We start from the raw sequence: 21,332 nt of genomic DNA on the forward strand, positions 1-21,332 counted from the left end.
TATCTATAGGGCTAGAATCCCAAGAAAACCAGGACACCCACTTTAAAAGCTCTCTTGAACCTATGTTTATCTGCATAAATAGTGACTTCCAAATGTACCCTCCTAGATCCAATCCTTGGCCTGTCAACCCCAACTATAAACAATGACCAAATTCACAAGATATTTGACATTGTAGCCATAAAACACTCTAAATAGAGTTATATTGGACATGTGGTAAATGGCTTTGTAGTAGTGCTCCCTCAAATATAACCACCTAATCTTCCCTTTACCCACTTATTGAAAATCTCAGTTTGTCCATCCATCTATGGATGGTAAATGGTGCTTGAGGTCAAATCAATACCAACCAATCTGGAAAAATCCTGCCAAAACATACTTACAAATGTCTTGCTCTCATCACTAACTATGTTCTTGAGAAGGCCATGAAATCTATAAGCCTCTCTAAAAAATAACTTTGCAAATTGAAGTGCCTTAAAATCAAAAGATATAGAATAGAAATGGGCATACTTAGTGAACCTATCCACCACAACACGGATGTGATCTTTCCCTAGAGACCCGTGATAAAATCCATCGATATGCTCTCCCATTTCTGCTTTGGAGTTGGCAGGGGCTACAAACATTCTACTGAAACAGTACACTCTAACTTATTATGTTTGCAAGTAAAACAGTCCCTAACACGTCTGATACATCATCTTTGAGTCCCTCCATAAGATTCTCTAAACTACTTGTAGTTCTTAAAGTATTGAAGGTGTCCTACTAATGGTATCATGGACATCTGAATATCTTCTCTTTCATCTTGAATTCTGGAAAAAGGAAAATTTTATCCTTGTACAAATTTAGATCATTCATTATTCTATACTTGTCATCCTATACCTTCCCTCCCATGACATCACAAGCAAATGTATTCTTGAAATACTCAACCAAGAGATGAGCTTTCCAATCTACTAATATCCCAATGATTGAACAAAAAGTTAGCTTTTTGGAGAGGACATCCACAACTATATTCCTTTTTTCCTTAACATAATGTCAAAATCATAGGCCTGTGGTTTTCCCACCTTTGCCACTTTTCATTCAAATCCTGCTTGCTGAGGCAGCATATCAAGCTATTATGATTTGTCCGTACCACTATTTTACTCCCTGCAAGGTACTACTTGAATTCAGCAAGTACATGCATAATGGCTGACATCTCCATATCATGAATAATAGAAAATTCTCTATATCTCCTTAGCTTTCTTACTCTTAAAAGCTATTCATGAGTTGTCAGAAATTAAATTAAAATTAGCATTTATGTAAACAAAAAGGACCAATTGAATCTAACTTAATGAAAAATTGTCAGTTAGCTGGAATTTCATGAAACTCTCTTAACAATATAATGCAAATTTAAAGATTTTAAAGGTTGATGAGTGCAATTACCTGGAACTCTTCATAGGGGCTTAAGTAGGGATTCCGATAATTCAGTGCAACAACTAAGCCAACTGAAACCTGCATATCAACCCCATGTTATGAGCAAAATGTGAAAAGGTCGTTCCTAAAAGAGATTCCAAAATGCAAACTTAGAATTAAATAATCAAGGCACATCATGTGCAATCATATATATTTATATCTCAAAATGAATATTAATATATCAATTCCAAGTCTTAATGGCATTTCAAAGAATTTAAATATGAATTCAAGATCAAATAAATGAGCTAGGAAGAAAAATCTGCTTACATAAGATATTCCTCAAGGCAATGTAACCATGTCACTTATATATAGGTAAGTGACATCATTGTATAAAGAAATCCAAGATTAAGAAAAGGTAAAGGTAGCAATTTTTCACATAACTGCCAAGACACCAAATTTGTGTATGATGTACCTTATGTAAGCATTCCACCAAGGGATAGTTTTTCTATTAACCTTGAAACTTCTACATTAAGATGTAAAACCTTATCTATTCTGGATTCAAGTATGTGACAATCAACTTGGAGCAGACACATTTTCACCAACATGCCCACTCACGATGCCATACAAAGAAAAACCATTCATAATTAAGTTGTTTTTAAGAATCCAAATTTTTCACACATTTCTGATCATATGAATGAGAAAATGGGCATAGAACTTGCATCAAAGAAATATTAATAAGGAATCATTACAAAAATTAAAGTAATTCAATTTAGCAATCATTTTAAGGGCATAATATATTCTCATGCATGGGGATATTTACGATTGAAAAGATTGTAGTCGGGCTACAATACCTATTATTATGTTTGATAATATTGGTTATCCGTCAATGTATCAATTGTCCATAGAATTTCATTCTCAAGTAGTTGTAAGAGTCAGTTGATGGTTGTGTCCCCCTCGACAACCATTGGATCTTTTAAATATGTTGTGTACCTATAAAGCAGATAGTAGTGTAGAGTGGGATGAATCGTAATATTTGGCCAACCATCTCTAGTCTTCTTCTTTGTAATGAATTTATGAGCTAATTTCACTCTTTAAGTTCACAAATTATTTTACCAAATTATAAAAGGCAATTTTTTTTACCTGCAAGTTTATATTTGGAAATATATTGCAGTTCTAACCTCAAATTGAAATTACCATTTCGGGCCATTGGATCAGATATCAGAGTTAAAAAGCAAGACAACTCCTTGCACCAAAGGTTTGCATTGCTTGAGGAGAAGCAATTTGGGGGAAGGGCAAACTATAATGTCCCCTTTCTGGAATAGGATTTAATAATTAAGTAATAAAAAGATGAATAATAATAAAATTATAATATATTATTTTAATTATATTATAATATAAATTAATTAATAAAGACAAATATATATATATATAGCTTAGATAAGACAATAATAAGATAACAAAGATGGGCCCAATAATGATCCACATAGTAATCCCAAAGTAATAATTTAAACAAAGTTCAGATATATTAATCTTTTCAAACTATAAGGATTGGAAAAGTCAATAGGATATGTCAGTGGAAAAGATAGCCGCTAGGAGTTTAACAAACGCACAAGTGTTTGATACATGTCATCAAAGTGATCAGAGACGGCAGAGTAATTAAGAGATTGAACTCACCAATATCAATAATCAAGCAAATCAATAGATAAATGAAGGTAATGAGGATATCACAAAACAGGGTATTTACATGACAGAGAGCAAGTGAATAACATTGACTACATTATACATGATATATACAAACATTACAATTGAGATTATAAAAAGTACGACAATCACTAAAAATAGCAGTGATCTAATTGAGAAGATAACAAGCTAGAGGTTAGCCATGAAGTGGACCCACAATCATATTAAGAAAGAGCCTTTTGATTAAGTAATGAAGAAGTGCGATCAACAAAAAAAGATTTGGTTATGTGGAAGAAATATGTCCTTTTGGTGATACAATTGTTCTTTACTATGGCATATTAAGAGACATCGATGCCACTTTAAGGAAGAAATCATTAAAAAAAACTGAGCCAGAGTAGCCGATTTGTTCTTCTATGATCTCCCTTTTTTTGTCGTTAAATATTTACAGGTTGGTGAACGATCAACGACATTAGAGGTGATGGAGTTGTGTGAATTTAACCAAGGGATTTGGGGTTTGTCTCCTTATTTATCCTTGGTGGTTCTACTCCACATTAAGCAATTACATATAACATTATTGTCTGAGTTTCTCATATGTTATGTCACCTAGTTCATTTCCCTATCCACACATAAGTTGTTCGGTAATCAAGCACTGAAGATGACCAAAATTGGACTTACCCAAATTGGTTCTAGTTGTGAGGCGAAACCATTTCAGTATTGGACCAAAAAGAAGCAGCAATCAGTAGAAATCTAGAAATTAAAAAAGGAGTGTGCAATGTTTGGTTGATTGTGGAATGTAGCAGCATTCAAGAAACCCACAGGTTCCCTTCGTTACTTAAGCAAATCTCAAATCATTGGGAATCAATTTGACTTGCTTAAGAGTGCCATGTGGCAGTGCACTGTTTAGATGACAACACTTGAATGTAAGTGGTACAATGCATGCAAATAGTTTGTTCATATTCAAACATCCATAGTTCTATCAGCAAACTGAATAAGAGATTCAGTTATAATAGACATTATTATTTAAATAAAGGGAGTTATAGTATTGTTTGGAACGAATAGTGATAACATTTCAACATCCATCCAACATAAAGTTGCTCCCTAATTAAATTTATAGATCCATTGGTCATTTAAGCTATCTATTTGACCAAATAATCTACGAGGTTCATTGACCATTTCAGCTATCTAACTGACCAAATAATTTATTCAATAGATGTCATAACCTATTAATGTTGTAGCTTTAGTCAGATTGAATTAACCTAGAGATTGTCCTTTTATGGTTATTGGTTAATCATCGATTAGACAAACTCTCATATATATATATATATATATATATATATATATTAACATTATCTAATTGCTTATTGACTTATAACTTACCATAGAGACATGTCTCCTCTACTCATATTTATATACATTCAAATTTGCACTTGGAACACACAGAAATAATAGGAATTGTCATTACATTTTCAAAGATCCTTTTTTTAACATGGTGTCATGTCCCCTCTCTAGTCTAGCTAGCAGAGTCATGAGAGTTAGCCTATTATTGGAGTCTCGTAGACTAGCAGTGGTGGATAGAGACTCATACTGGATACTCAATGACCAGTGTTGGTTCTATAACCAGTTTGAGAGCCAGTTGGGGCAGTTCGTTAATTTTAAGGATTTTTCCTAAATTTTAGGAGCTTGTGGCAGTGATCAGATTTGAGGCTCCTCGAGACCAGTATATAATTTCAGTTTCAAGGTGACAAGGTATATTCCCTAGTTCCTCGGAGTATCCCTAATTTTTAGGGATGGGACTATATGTTAGCCCACATTGCTCGGCATCAGTCATAGGCAGGTGACAAGAACCATTCACTGATTATTTGGTTGGTTTGTCTTTTTAGTTGAATTTGGCTTTCCAGTTCAATGAAAGGAAATATTTGCATTTAAATAAATTACAATAAAGCTATTTATATAACTAATTGAAATAATAAGGGGATTTTGGCTTCATCTGGTTAGGCAGGCCTATGTGTTATAGCTCGTTGGAAAGGTCTTGAATTATTATAACTTATTTTCATCATTTGGAGACCTTCAGGCACCTAGAGTTATGTTATGTGAGGAAATGGGTGTTTTTCCTATACATAAAAGCCTTTTAATTAAGAAGACGTCATTTTATAATAGAGGGAAAGCCATATTCTCCCTTTATGGTTCAACTGGCTTTGAGAGGGAGATAAAAGGAGATGTTGGCTCATTCTTTTAGTATCTTTTACATCTTCATTCTTGGTATTTGCGATTTTAATATGAGGAGCGACTCTAGAGGTCTGGGATGCAAACCCTAGAACCTGGCTATTGGGACGCAAAACCCCAATCGATGGCTTCAACAGTATACTACAATATTGTTTCAGTAGTGACAAAGATTGTTAAGTTCAGTGTTTTGGGGTGCTTGTGCATTGCATGTTGAGGGTCTTGTTTGGCACGTTGGGATCTTCTTGCTGCCTTGGCGTAACTATAGCATTTGTATGGCTACCTTTCAATTGGCACGTGATTTATTGTTGGCTTATGTCAGCAATCTCTACCCTTTTGGTGTGTGGCTAGTTCATTCTTGTAGCTGGCATCATCATTCCTTGTTCGTAAACACCTTTGCTAGCATATAAATTACATATCTTGTCTAGTACAATTTGTAGCTATTCTGGTTGACTGAATATTATATTATTTGCTGCTGATGATAATTATTGTTTTACTTATATCTAGAAAATACAAGAAAAAAAGCAATCTTTCTGCAACTTCTGTCTAATTCTCCAAGACCATAAGGAAAGCACAAGAAAATCTATTATTTTAATTAAAATTTACAAAAGTTCAGTGAAAGGATCCTTTTGGGATCTTTTAGTGGCATCAGAGCATGAATCCTACCAACCTGTAGGGTTTCGGTGAAATTATCACAACAGGTTACAGATGTTAAGTTTATAACAGTGATAACATACTAGTTTGAGAGTGTAGACCGCACCTAGTCTTCTTCCTTCTAATATCATTTAAGGCATTATATATATATGTATGTATGTATGTATATATGTATGTATCACACCTCTTATGATGAGCTTTGGTTTTTGGGATATATTAATGTTAACACTAACTTATCATATTATGTTAGTTTTTGTTTATGGTTAAACGTCTCCATTAGTCACTGATTTCTGGGAGAGGAGTATGAGCCGACCTAGAGAGGGTCATGTCCCTTTGAGGGACATGCCCTTTGGTCATGATATTAAAGCTAGGTGTTATTGTAGTTTGAGGACACACAATAATTTCAAGTCTACTCCCTTAAGCAATAATACTAGTTTGAATATATTGCACATATAAATAACATTTAGATCAGAGTTAAAGGTGATAACTCCTCCTTACTTCAGAATATTCAGCAATAAACGGATACTATACAAGTCTGACTTTTTAGTACAGAATTTGTAGAAATTTTACCTGGTATCAAAGCTCTAGTAGTCAAACCTAGGCTCTGCAAATTAAGTAATCGAACCTTATATATCTACCATCATTCTCCTATCTTCAATGGCATATGCAATCATACCCGAAGATAGGTTTGATGGGAAAGAACACTTTGATGCCTGGAAATTCAGAATCATGATGATTCATGAAAAAAATGATGTAAAACAATTTGTTGATTCAGCTTCCAAACAACCTAATGTTGAACCTCATAAAACTATCTGGAGTAAAGGAAATAGAAAAGCCATTCAGATCATATTAGATGGAGTGAAAAATGACATTGTACCTATGCTAACAAAACATCAGACAACATTTGATATGATGAATACATTACTAAATACATATGAGGTCAACAATGCACCTAGAGTTCTCGCACTGAAAAGAAAACTAAATCACATACAAATAAAGAAAGGAGAGTCAATGAATTCTTACTTCCTAAGGGTTACCAACATAAGAGATGAACTTTGAAGTATAGGGACCATCATTAGTGACACCGAACTAACGCTGATGGCTATAGATGGTTTACTAGATTCATTGGAAACTTTAGCACAAGGAGTAAGTGCTAGAGATAAACTTCCTAACTTCAACAGACTTAAGGGAGATTGTCTTCAAGAAGAATCCAAAAAACTAAAGAAAGGTGGGAAATTGAAAACAAAAGATGAAGAACTTCATGTTTTAATACAAACTACTATAAGGGCAGGAAGAAGCATTTCAAGAAGAAAAGGGCAAATCAAAAGAATAACAAACCCAAGAAAGATCTATCCAAAATAAAGTGTTTCAGATGTGAGAAGTTTGGACACTAAAGATCTAATTGTCCTAAGAATTCTAAACAACAAGTGAACTGTACAAATGTTACTAGTGAAGAAGATAACCATGATCTTGAGAATCGTGTATTATATTTGTCACTATCAAATGAAATCTAAAGTAAAGCATGGGTAATTGATAGCGGATCTTCTAGACATATAACAAGATACAAAGAAGCACTAGACTCTATATCAAAAAAAGTTAATGGCGAAGTCACCACTGGTGATAATTCAACACATTTTGTCGAAGGAATTGGAAACTGCACCTTGAAACTAAAATTAGGAAATTCTCTTCTTCTCAAAGGAGTACTCTACGTACTAGGAATAAAAAGAAATCTAATCTCAATTACAACACTTGAAGATGATGGAATAATGTTGCTTTCATGGACAGTAAAGTAATAACTTGGGCAAAGAACGCCTCAATTTAGAAAGCAGAGTTGATTGGTCAAATAAAAAGGTATTTGTATGAACTAAATTCAGAACCTAGTTGACCTATTCAAGCTTTAATTCATGAAGCTACAGACGTAAATGAAATATGGCACAGAAGGTTAGAAAATCTAACTTTCAAAACCTTATCAACTATGGAGAAGATGGTTACCGGTTTACCTAAACTAAATAAAGACCACTCAAGCATATGCAAAGGGTGTGCTCTCTGGGTAAGAACACCAAAAGTCCATTTTATGATAGCACTAAAAAAACCAACAATGTTTTAGAATTAATTCATTTAGATTTATGTGGATCTATGTTTGTTCCTTCTCTTGGAGGATTCTAGTACTATATTTTGTTCATAGATGACTTCTCTAGAAAAACATGGATTTACTTCTTAAAGTGCAAAGAATCAGAAGAAATCCTAAAGCGATTTAAAAAATTCAAAACATTAACTGAAAACTTATCAGGACATAAAATTAAAACTCTTAGAACTGATAATGGAGGGGAATACACCTTAGATTTGTTTAAAAGATTTTGTAAAGAAACAGGAATTAAGAGGGAGTACATTGTTCCTTATAATCCAGAATAAAACGAGGTAGCAGAAAGAAAGAATAGAACAATTATAAAAGCTGTTAGAGCTATGATATTTGATCAAAATCTACAATATTATCTTTGGGCAGAAGCCTCATGTATTGTTGTCTATATTCAAAACAAGAGCCCTCAATCCTACCTTTGAGATAAAACTCCTAAAGAAGTCTTTACTAAGGTTAAACCCAATATAAGTCATCTTAGGATTTTTGGGTGCTCTGTATATATCCATGTTCCAAAAGAAAAGAGAACTAAGTTAGAACCCTCCAGAAGGAAAGGTATTTTTGCAGGGTATAGTGAAACATCTAAAGCATATAGGACTTTCATACCTGGGTAGAAAAGTATTGAACTTAGTAGGGATGTAATTTTTGAAGAAGATCTAGCATTCAAAAGAGCCCTAAGTTCTGAAGAACCCTCTCCTTTACCTAATTCTGAAAGAAATACTGAGTCTGAGTCTCAGAGGGAGAACATAGAAGAAATTGAAGATGAAATTCAAAATCTTAATCTTGGAGAAACTCAAAATTCTAAGAAAAGACCACTTTGGGCCATTAAAATAGTCGAGAAAGCACAAGGCATTCCCAAATGGAAAGATTACAAAAGAAGTATATTTGGAGCAACCTAAAGGATTTGAAACTCATGATTCTGACATTTTTGTTTTAAGGCTCAAGAAAGCTCTCTATGGACTCAAGTAGGCTCCAAGGGAAGAAAGAATTGATAAGTATCTCACCGGCTTAGGATTCTCCAAAAATGAAGTCGATCCAAATTTATATTATAAAAGATATAAAGATGATAATGTAATTTTGATACTGTATGTTGATGATTTACTAATAACAGATGATGATCATCTCATAGATCAATGCAAGAAAGATCTAATTAGAGTATTCAAGATGAAAGGCTTGGAACTCCTCCATTACTTCCTAGGATTGGAAGTACAACAAAATTCAAACAGCATTATATTTAATCAAGGGAAGTATACAACAGATATTTTAAAAAGATTTGGAATGTGGAATTGCAAGCCTATCTCTTCTCCAATGGAGACTAATCTACATAAACTTGAAGAAGCAATAGCAGAATCGCCTTCCATTAATTCTACTCTTTACAGACAGATGATTGGGTCCCTTATGTACTATACAAGACCTGATATTTGCTATGTTGTTAATGTTTTAAGTCAGTTTATGTGTGAGCCAAAGGAGAGTCACCTAGTTGTAGTAAAACATATTATGAGATACTTACAAGGAACTCTTAATTTTGGGCTCAAATATGAGAAAGTTTATTTAGATTTGCATAGATTCACCGACTTAGATTGGGGTGGAAGTGTTAAAGACAAAAAAAGTACTTTAGGATGTTGTTTCAATTTAGGATCAACAATGATATCTTGGATATGTAGAAAACAGTCTTCTGCAGCTCAAAGCTCCACAAAAGCTAAATACATTGCAGCAGCAATGGCCTCTCGAGAAGCAATTTGGCTAAGAAAGTTACTTGTGGGAATATTAGGGCAAGCCATGAATCCTAAGATTATTCATTGTGATAATCAAAGTTCCATCAAGCTTTTTGTGAATCCAGTTTTTCATGACAGGTCCAAGCATATCGAAATTCCTTGCCCTTGTGTAAGAGATATGGTAGATAGGAATACTGTAAAATTAGAATACATTGCACTACAGATCAGACAATAGACATTCTTACCAAACCCCTCTCTAGAGTGAAGATAGATCACTTCAAGAAAAGACTTGGTATGGTTGAATTGTAATTCAATTTTATTCTTTAAATTATTAATAAAATAATTTTATTTGTCACGCTATTGAGTGTTATGGGCTCCACCATTTGTATTCATTATTTAAGAGGTGGCGATCTCTGAGATAATGAATACTTGTATAAAAGACAATATGAGAGATGACGATCCCTCAAATAATGTATTGAACAATGTAAAACTACTGTTAGATCTAGATGAGTTTAGGACCATTTGTGATATAAGCATTTCTATGCCTAATAATCACAACTTCAATAAAGGATGAATTTATTCTTGAGACTTTATCCTGTTTTTCTGCTATATCTCAACTCAAGATCAAGTTGCGATATAGTATTACTAGTTCCTATGAGTCACAACCTAGATAAATTAGGAATTTAATCATTCTTAGGATTTTTATCCTATGTGTATTGCTTTATATGCAATTCTGACATCACTAGTATAAGTGATGAGTCATATCACAAGATGGTTATATGACTTAGTATCATGTGTTCCATGATGCTATTTTTTAAAGAAGATTCAAATAGATATAGAGTATCGATCTATGCTTATTCATCGTAATTGATGATGCTAGATATGTTATCTGTCAATATGATTATCAAGTTAAGAGGGAGTGTTAAGTTTATAACAGTGATAACATACTGGTCTAAGAGTGCAGACCGCACCTAGTCTTCTTCCTTCTAATATCATTTAAGGCATTATATATATCTTACACCTCTTATGATGGGCGGTGATTTTTGGGATATATGAATGTTAACACTAACTTAACATATTATGTTAGTTTTTGTTTATGGTTAAACATCTCCATTAGTCGTCGATTTCTGGAAGAGGAGCATGAGCCAACCTAGACAAGGTCATGTCCCTTTGAGGGACATGTCCTTTGGTCATGATATTAAAGCTAGGTGTTACTGTAGTTTGAGGACACACAATAATTTCAAGTCTGCTCCCTCAAGCAATAATACCAGTTCGAATATATTGCAGATATAAATAACATTTAGATCAGAGTTAAACGTGATAACTCCTGTAATATCCCTTTCCGGATATTCACTAAAACCCTCGATTAAAACTGACAAATCTTATATCCGAACAATAATCCAGTATTTGATACAAATTTCAGAACTTAAACTGATATATAACCAGCAGATATACAAACAAGAAAACCAGAAAAATGTGTTTATTTCCTCCAATATCCAGACTTATACATAAACCAACAGATTAATACAAATAACCCAAAATGCGTTACTGTATTATACAACAGCAATACAATAACGTGCAACAATTTAGAATATCCAATCTTACAAATAGAAATAACAGTCAGATTGGCAATATAGATAGAACCTGAAAGAAGGCTAGGTTTGCGTCCAACTTTCGAAGTTTCTTCAAGGGTTTGCGTCCTCAAAGAAATAACCAGCAACTGTTTCCAACTCCCGGATTAATATTTGTTTTCAATAATATAATTTTCATATATTCTTATGTGAAGCTTGTGGTACCTTTTATCACTTTTCCCAATGTGATGCACGCTCTTGTAGGCAATGTGGGATAAAACACCTTTTTTGTCCTTTAGTCACTTAAGTGACATAGTACCTTTTTTTAAAAATAAAGTGACACATTAAATGAACTTTAATAGTCACTAAGTCAAAACCCACATAATCATCAGGCATTAAAATAACTAATCAAACGAACTCGGATAAGCACGTGCAATAGCTCATTGGAAAGCTCTTGGCGAGACGCTTCCAAATCAACACTAGGATATCAAGAATACTGAGCTCTATTTACTTACTAAAAATAGTAAGTATCTGGACAACCTGCCAAAACTGCTCCGATGGGTCTGGAACTGGAAATGTCTAGGCCAAATCTCGAACTGAACCCCGTACGGAACCTTTTCGCCCCCGAAGCCTAGGCGAAGTGAGCTGGCCACAAAAAATTATAATGTCCCAGAAAAAGGGGACATTACAAAGCCTCCCTTCTCAAAGATTGCTTGCCCCCAAGCAATCCGCTCATACCTGCAAAAATCAGATGCCAGGATCCCATACTCGCCTCGAGAATGAGGTTCTACTCCTCAATCGATGTACCCCAGCATGCATCATCCCAAATCCAGAATGGTGAAACAGTACAAGAGGAATCAATGTGCCAAATAACTGAATGCCAGGATCCCAAGGCTCACCATTAAGGGTCACCAACTACCATTTGTTGCTGCCCTGTGTACCAATATCCTCATTCAGAATAAATGTCTCACTCCATGAGTGAGCCTGCGAGTCTCTACTGTCAAGTGAAGATGGGAGCTCAGCAATATACCAAAATCCACCCCAAAATGATAGCAACCAAACTCTCCAACGAGCTCCCTGATAAAGAGTAATACATAGGGATGCTCCACCTGGATCCCAAGTGAGACCTCGTGCACTGTCTGAAAACCCACTGACTAATTCCTGTAACATCTATACAATTGTACCGTGGTACCATTCCTGTAATATCTATCCCGATGTTAATGATAGATCCAGCCAAACTGACTCCACCCCTATATCACCCTGGTGGAAATGGAGTAATCCAAATCTCTGGAGCTCTGATGTGTCAGAAGGCTGAAACACACAGATCATAATCATGCGACTGTGTAGCAACACCACATAATCCGCCAGAAGTAAGATACTAGTAACACCTAGATTCTCGACCACCCAATCAACATGATCCTGGGTAAATGAAAGAGCGGTTGGTGAATAACCAACATCATGAGTGCTAACACTGTCTTCAATACCCCGCTGAAATAGAAATGTAGACACCTCATGTGGAATGTAGGATAATATGTGATCTCCCCATTCACCTGCAAATAACTCGTTGGCCCTGGACGGCCAAATAGAATCAGCGAATATATTACCAACATACACAAGCAATTCTCTGATAGTGGGAATAAACCAATAAGACATATCACCAATCAACAAGTAGGCTGTGGCCATCTCGTAAGAGCTAGGTGACCAAACTCTGGGTAAGCTCAAAAATCCCTTAGTGAATGCGAAGGATAAATCCGAACTTCCCACTCCACAATAAGTTCTCTCGCTTATGTCAAGGTCTTCATAAAAGGTAGATTCACCATTGCTTGAAAACTCCGCATTATCCTCACTTGTTGTATCACTAAACATGTCCTCCTATGAAAATGTACAGCTGCTGTCATAAAAATCAGAATTTTCAGTCTTATCAACTTGCTGATCTATAAAAAAATTCTCATTATAGATAGTCTCAAATGGGAAATACGCGATTGAATCACATTGCTTGCCTTCACATCTGCCCACTCTATGAATTCCTTCAATGATTTGCATGATTTCTTGTGCTCTTGAACCACTGTCATCTTCTTCATAAGTGGTTGCCCCACTTGTTTGATTTTCAGTTTCGTGGATGGAATAATGTGTTAAGCTCAATTGAAGACATAACTCATCTACCTCACTCTCCTTGTCCCTTCCAAATTTTATTGCTAGATCCCTGTCCATTAATTGCTGCAAGTACTCAAATTTAATCATTTTCAACGTTTCAAAGATAGTATGTAATAGAGTACTTGTGATACTGGAAACATTCCCATGCCTCTCTTCTATCACAATCTTCCGCATGAGATCCTCAATCAAATTGGAAGAATCATCCAACCTCGTCAACACTTGGACAATCTTGTCCTCTTTGACCCAAAGCATATCCAATAAGTCAAGGAGTGATAATGGTTTTTGACCATCTCATTCAAGCACAAATGCGCTGTTCTCCATAGAGTTTTCTAATTTTTCATCATTTGAGGAAACAACATTTTCAGATATATCCTCTAACTTGGTGTGTGCTAGGTCAGCTATCCTGCTAACATTGTGGTCCATTTGCTCCTCTTTAAGACTTGATATAATCTTCAGCCTATTATCATCGTAAAATTCATCCAAGTTAATTTCCATGTCCCCAAATAAGATGTTGGTGTTTTTCCTATCTAAATAGGATGAGGGGTTGCCAAAGTTGGCAGTTTGGTTAACTCTTCTACCTGGGCCATCAAAATGTTCATCAAAAGGACTAGTGTAAATAGCTCCAAGAGATACTTCTATCTCCACATTACCTGCTAGTATACTTGTGCCATTATTATTGTTTGGTATATTATCATCCAAAGGTTGCTCTTCCCTTTTAGTACTACTATCAGGTTGATTGATATCTTTCCTCTGCAAATCTTTGTAACTGTCCTGTGCAAGGAGATCTTGAGCCAATTCATAATATTTGTTTCTCATTATATCCGTCTTATTTTACAGTTCTAGCCAAAAGTCCACATAGTCCATAAAAGGCAAGTCTTTCTGAAGCTTTGATGGAAATTTGTTATAATCATCATACAGTCTCCTTACTTTAGTTTTCATATCAAGTTGGGAGTCTCGAGCTAGCTGTTGTTGTAGCTTCAGAATATCTTTGCTGGTTTTTTCCAGGTCCTGTATCTTTCCCATAGTTAATACTACTAGTTTGTAGTTGTGGAACCAACACCGTAGTAACCCCTGTCCTATCCAACCTTAGTAGTTTTGAGTTTCCTGATATCTACGTATTCCTATAGTTGCATTTCAATCTCAGGGGAAAACTGCCATAATCACTGGCCCAATGTATAAGAGTAGTTAAGCTGAAGCTCTGGAAACTGGACCTACTTGTTTCCTCTAGAGCCTGTATCTCGCTATGCTATTTTTTAATCAATACATTCACGCCCTCTGCCCTCCTGGTAACCAATAAGCCCAAGCTCGACTTCAAGAATATAAGATGCTGGACGAAATGAGTCACGGAAGGGTTTTAGTAATGTCATTTACACAGTCATGCATTTGCATTGGACATCAACCATGAAACTCCCGCAAATATAATCTCAACATTACAGTCTGGCGTACTTCAAATTTAATCTGTTATGTGAGAAATATATCACTAGGGAAATAATCCAGTCCACAAATTTTGCAAGTACAGAAAAAAAAGGTGAAGTGGAACATAAACGACTTTGAAAGATAATGCATTGCTGTTGTAAAGCTGTGGTGAGATTTTGTCAAACAGTTGGGAGCAAACCACAGATTGGAAACTATCAAGTAACTTAACTCTTGCACAAAAATCTACTGTAGAAATCGTGCCTCCAAGTTTATTTCCTCTTCGAACCTGTAGGTGACCAAAAGCCTGCGTGAGATGATGTCTCTACCTTCTGATTCGAGCACCTCACTTGGTGACTATTGTAACTTAAATAATCTAATCCTGCCCTTCTAAGACTGCTCCAAGAGGTCACGCATGATGTGTTGATGTCAAACCTCCATCCCGAAACTGTACGTGAATACTGATAACAACGGCTTTTATAGATTCTTCCACTGCCAGAATGTAGCAACTATAGTTCTATTAACGACACCCAGTTCTTCCAAATAATCACTAGTCCAGTCTATCTATTCCCAAGGAAATGCAGCTATGTTAACTTCTTCCCAGACTTGGCAAAGAATATACAGGCCGGACTTGTTTAACTGTGGGATTCCCTGCGCTAAGACTGGACTTTGCTACTGACCATGGTCCCGATTCGTGGTCACACTCCTTTGATAATCTCTTTGCTTGTATACACATGAAATGGTGGAATTCGTCCAGGTAAGAGCTTGGCTAATATATATAATGTTTAAATGCAGCCAGTCAGCTATGTTCCCAGCAGTATGAACATTAGCAGTTGCTAGTCTATAAACTTAGACAATCTGCGGAAAAACCACCTGTGTGCAACCTTCCTTCCTAGACGTAATAACCAGAGGAAGGGTTAAACAATATAGATCTCCTTGTTAAGAAATCTGAACTTGTATCTATCTGTTGTTTTTAGCCTCAGACCATTGATAATGAATCCTGTTGCCCTTAACGACTACCCATGAGTGAAGACCACGTTCAAGATTTGGTGATGCCCTGGAACAATTCGTGAATTTGGATACAAATTATGTGCCAGGAGTATTTTTACTGTAGTAAGAATTTCATCAAACAGTTCATACCACTATAATGTTTTGTCCTTATATCTGTCTCAAATACTCTTTCATCTGAAGCTGCCGTCAAACATCATATATATGCTTCTGCTGGTAACTCACTCACACAACTAAAGATGTTTAAGCCAAATCTACAAAGAGCTCAAACCAGTCCTCCCACGACCTCTGATAGTCCATGCTCTACTACTTAAACTCCCACGTGAAAGCTGTATTCGTCTACAGTAAGAACAATGCCACGTTTGGTACTTTGAAATCTAGATATGAAATCTCGTGGCCCTAGTGGCTAACTACCGATACCTCTTTCACATTAAAATATATAACTACTCTAGTACGTTGTATCTCAATACAACCCGTCAGTAAAACCCTCACATCATATCCTGGGCGTGAATGTTTGTTTGATGCCCGTGAGAGGTGACAATGTCTACTGTTATTTCAGAGGAACAAAAAAACGACCCGACTCCAATCTTTCCAAACCCGTCGGCTGCCAGTATTGTTTCATTACGAACTGGAGGTTCCCGTTCACCTGTGTAATAATGCCCTCCGCTACCAACTTCACCTGCTAGAGACGCGAATCACTTTCACTTGCCACGCTATCAGTATTAAAGATGCCTTGGAGACCTTACGCCCAGGGAACAATGGTTGACTTGCTTCCCATAGACGTGAACATACACTTCCAACTCTTCCTGCCGTTAAAGTCACCTATCAACCAGAATGTGATGCCCAGCCAACATTTACAAACTACCAACAATAGAGTCATGCCAAACGGTGTCTCCTGGACGTGGTAACATATACATATGCAACTAGTTAATGTTTCTCTGAACTTAGGATGGAAAAGACTCAGCTGTTATTACTCAACTGATGGCAACAATCCTGCTAACATAAAAACCCTACTTCCTAATAAGAATCAGATTTTGCTCAAACTTCAGATTTGCAAAACAATGTAACTTACTTCATGCCTGAACTGAAAACTTGTTTATTGTCGATTTTACCCAAACCATACAACTGCAATTCTGGAAAAAAAGATGGGGTAACGTCCAGCTCCTTCTGTTTTTAGACTTGAGGGTTTTCGTCTTCAAAGCCTCAGACCAGTCACATCAAAGCAACCAAAACTTAGAATACTTTTTCTTATAAATTCTCTTGCGTGTTTCCACAGGATGGTAGGATTCTTGGCTCTGATACCACTATAATATCCCTTTCCAGATATTCACTAAAACCCTCAATTAAAACTTACAAATCTTAAATCCGAACAATAATCCAATATTTGATACAAATTTCAGAACTTAAACCGATATATAACCAGCAAATATATAAACAAGAAAACCAAAAAAATGTGTTTATTTCCTCCAATATCCAGACTTATACATAAACCAACAGATTAATACAAATAACCTAAAATGCATTATTGTATTATACAACAGCAATACAATAACGTGCAACAATTCAGAATATCCAATCTTACAAACAGAAATGACAGTCAAATTGGCAATATAGATAGAACTTGAAAGAAGGCTATGTTTGCGTCCAACCTTCGAAGTTTCTTCAAGGGTTTGCGTCCTCAAAGAAATAACCAACAACTGTTTCCAGCTCCCAGATTAATATTTGTTTTCAATAATATAATCTTCATATATTCTTATGTGAAGCTTGTGATACCTTTTATCACTTTTCCCAATGTGATGCACGCTCTTGTAGGCAATGTGGGATAAAACACCTTTTTTGTCCTTTAGTCACTTAAGTGACATAGTACCTTTTTTTAAAAATAAAGTGACACATTAAACGAACTTTAATAGTCACTTAGTCAAAACCCACATAATCATCAGGCATTAAAATAACTGATCAAACGAACTCGGATAAGCACGTGCAATAGCTTGTTGGAAAGCTCTTGGCGAGACGCTCCAAATCAACACTGGGATATCAAGAATACTAAGCACTGTTTACTTACTAAAAATAGCAAGTATTTGGACAACCTACCAAAACTACTCCGATGGGTCTGGAAGTGGAAATGTCTAGGCCAAATCTCGAACTGAACCCCGTACAGAACCTTTTCGCCCCTGAAGCCTAGGCGAAGTGAGCTGGCCACAGAGAATTATAATGTCCCAAAAAAAGGGGACATTACAACTCCTCCTTACTACAGAATATTAAGAAGATAATATTCAGCAATAAAAGGATATTATACAAGTCTAAGTTTTTAGTACAGAATTTGCAGAAACTTTACAATAGAAAAGGGTTTGAAAATTCATTTCAGCATTTGGCATCTATTTTTATATATCTTCTATGCATCCTAGTGGAGAAATACATGGGTTTTACGAGTGTAGGACAAGCTAGTGGCGAGTAGAGGTCGCCATAGACACAGCCAGCAATGGGTGAGGCATAGTGTTGTTGGTGATGGCATGCCTACAGAGGCAGACGATAGAGAGTTCATGAGAACTCTGATTGTTTCACAGCCCAAGATAGTCCAGACATTGGATAGATTGAAGGAGACCCTAGAGCGGATGGAATTGGATAGGTGTGGAGGTAGACAGGAAAGACAGGGAAGGAGCAGGTCAGTTTCCATAGTGGGAAGCAAGTGCAGTCATTGATCCCATGTCTCAACAGAGAGCTCCCTTCATTCTCATAGGTAGGAACATCCAAGTATTCCTGCTCTGGATAGACCATTATTACGTCAGTTTGGGCAAGTTAAGTGGTTGACACAAATGGAGCCACCTAAGGTTGGATTCTAGGATTCAGTAATGGTAACTAGAGCTGAGTGGAGAGCGCTACCCCCACAGATTAGGGATGCTTTTCCTTTTCCACAGTGTTGTGCATAGCGTAGGGATAACACCAGGTTTAGAGGAAATAGGGGCTATAGACCACAGTAGAACAATGACCTCAGTAGAGCCACTGGGAAGATCACACTGGCTACCTATGATGGTACAGGTGATACGAGTGCACGAGCTTCGGTGCACAAGTTGGATATCTATTTATCATTGAGATCTATGCCTAAGAGAGAGGTTATACAATTTGCAATTTTGCATTTAGACAGGGTTACCTATGATTGGTAGCACCATGGATTGGTCGCCTAGGATCATGCCATGGTTCACTTCTACATTGAATTCATTGAGCGGCTCATTGCTAGGTTTGCTCGTAAAGACACAATGCTTTACTATTACGAGTTGGCACACATTAGGCAAACAGGGAACATGGAGTCTTTTGTGAATGAGTTCCAGCGTATTGCAGGCATGGTTTCAAACATGTCTCATAGTTGTTGTTGATGTTGTTCATAGAGGGTTTGCAAGACAGGCTAAAGGGACTAGTACAAGCATTCAAGCCAGCAACCCTCAAGGAGGCCATTGATGTTACATTTAGACTAGACACCCTTCTTACTCCTTAGCAAGTAGATAAGAAACCTTTTAGGGATTCTTGGCCTCCCCAGAAGGCAAACACTTCCCAAGGTAGAGGGGGACCACCTTCTAGACCACCGAAGATGGACCAAGAGTCGAGTAATGAATTGAGGAGGAAGAAACTATGCTTCTCTTGTAAGGAGCCCTGGGAGCCTAGACATCGTTGCCTTGGTAAAAGCAAGGTTCATTTGATAGAGGTGACATTTAAGATAGGCAATGAGGAGATACTCTATACTAATACTGAGGATAGTCTGAAGGAGGTTGAGTAGGGACACCCACAGTTAGAGCTAGATACTCCAGAGCCTCTGGTATCAGCTAAAGTGACTACGGCTGCCTTTCAGCTGACACATGATTTGTTGGTTGGCTTACATTAGCCATCTCTACCCTTTTGGTGCATGGCTGGTCCATTCTTGCAGCTGGAGTCATCATTCCTTGTTTGTAAACACCTTTGCTGGCATACTGATTACATATCTTGCTTGGTACAATTTGTAGCTATTCTAGTTCACTGAATATTATATTATTTACTATTGTTAACTAATATCTGGAAAATACAAAAAAGAAGAAAAAATCTTTCTACAACTTCTATCTAATTCTCTAAGACCACAAGAAAATCTATTATTTTAATTAAAATTTACAAAAGTTCAATGAAAGGATTCTTTTGGGATCTTTCACATGGTATCAAATCAAATACGAATTTCTAGGAATTTAATTTTTTTACAAACTTTTAAATGAATTCTGATTTGAGAACAATTTGAGATATAAGGAGGTCAAAGGCATATTAAGAGATAAAGACCAAAGCAGATATATATATCGCATGACAAATAATAGCAGTGGATAATATTGTCAAGTCAAATTTTGTTCGTTCAAATCACGGGGGGATTGTATAGTCAAGACAGTTGCCAACTAGACTTCATTAAAGTTTGATTGTCGGATAAATATTTCAAGACTCTTCATACAAAGTCTATTCCAAAGATTGCTGCCACAAATAATTAAGCGAGGGATTGTCTTTAAATTTGGAAGAAAATATTAATGGGGAGCTTCATATTTAAACACCTTAGCAAACTTGGAGAATATTAGATGTCATTTGTTTGTTAAGATTGAGAAAATATCTCCAATGTTGATCAATCATACAAATTGCCAATGGTGAGTGTTAAGTGATTTAAGTAAATGATTTTTAAATTTATGGGGACCACCAATATTATTTCTAGAGATTGATATTATGTTACTCTAGACGACATACATATTGAAGATTGTCGTAGGAATGCTATATACTAAGTGATCGGCATCAAAGGATATTTAGCGAGAGATCTTTTATAACTGCAATAATAGTGTTGCCCGATCTGGATCACGTGATAGAGACTAATCAACAACAATATCGGCTATGTTTCCAACATTCTCAAACTACCTACATCAAACCTGGTGTAGTATTTTTTAAGAAATTGGATATCATCATCCTATGCATGAAATCATTTTTAAGAAGTGGATGGGAAATAGTAGCATGCCATAAATATTACATTGATTCGGCGAGGCAAAGCATTTTCTTCGAGCAAAACCTGGGAGAAATAATCAAGCACAGAGAAAGAAGAAAATGTTTGAGTTTATGTGCAATACAAACAATTTAGAACTAAATGAAACAAATAAAGCATATTAAGGAGGCTTTTATCAAAAGACTATATTTGGGCAGCAAAATATTTTCTCAAACATGAGTTTGTAAGGTTAAGAATGAAATTGAAGAGGGCGATACTATAAAATTTGTTTCAATTTGAAACTTATATATTTCGTCTAAATGAATTTTGTCTTCATCAAGACTTTAACAAATTGGGGCAATACTACCCCCGCTTGCATGGATATCCCATAGACAATTGAATGATGTTCACACAAGACAAGACAAGAAAAAACAAGA

The 21,332-nt window shown here is 36.0% G+C and overlaps 1 protein-coding gene across 3 annotated transcripts in view; it reads right to left on the reverse strand.

The window, feature by feature from the left end:
• Positions 1-21,332, reverse strand: part of ETFQO (electron-transfer flavoprotein:ubiquinone oxidoreductase) — a 234,742-nt gene that overhangs the window by 113,923 nt on the left and 99,487 nt on the right. For all 3 annotated transcript variants that reach the window (XM_089787027.1, XM_089787028.1, XM_089787029.1), the window contains exon 9: positions 1,411-1,479. In XM_089787027.1, coding sequence (XP_089643153.1) covers positions 1,411-1,479 — 69 coding nt within the window. The remainder of the gene's footprint in view (positions 1-1,410; positions 1,480-21,332) is intronic.

Source organism: Cupressus sempervirens, chromosome 6, assembly GCF_028749045.1.
Source record: "Cupressus sempervirens isolate cs-2001-9-10 chromosome 6, ASM2874904v1, whole genome shotgun sequence".
Taxonomy (NCBI): domain Eukaryota; kingdom Viridiplantae; phylum Streptophyta; class Pinopsida; order Cupressales; family Cupressaceae; genus Cupressus; species Cupressus sempervirens.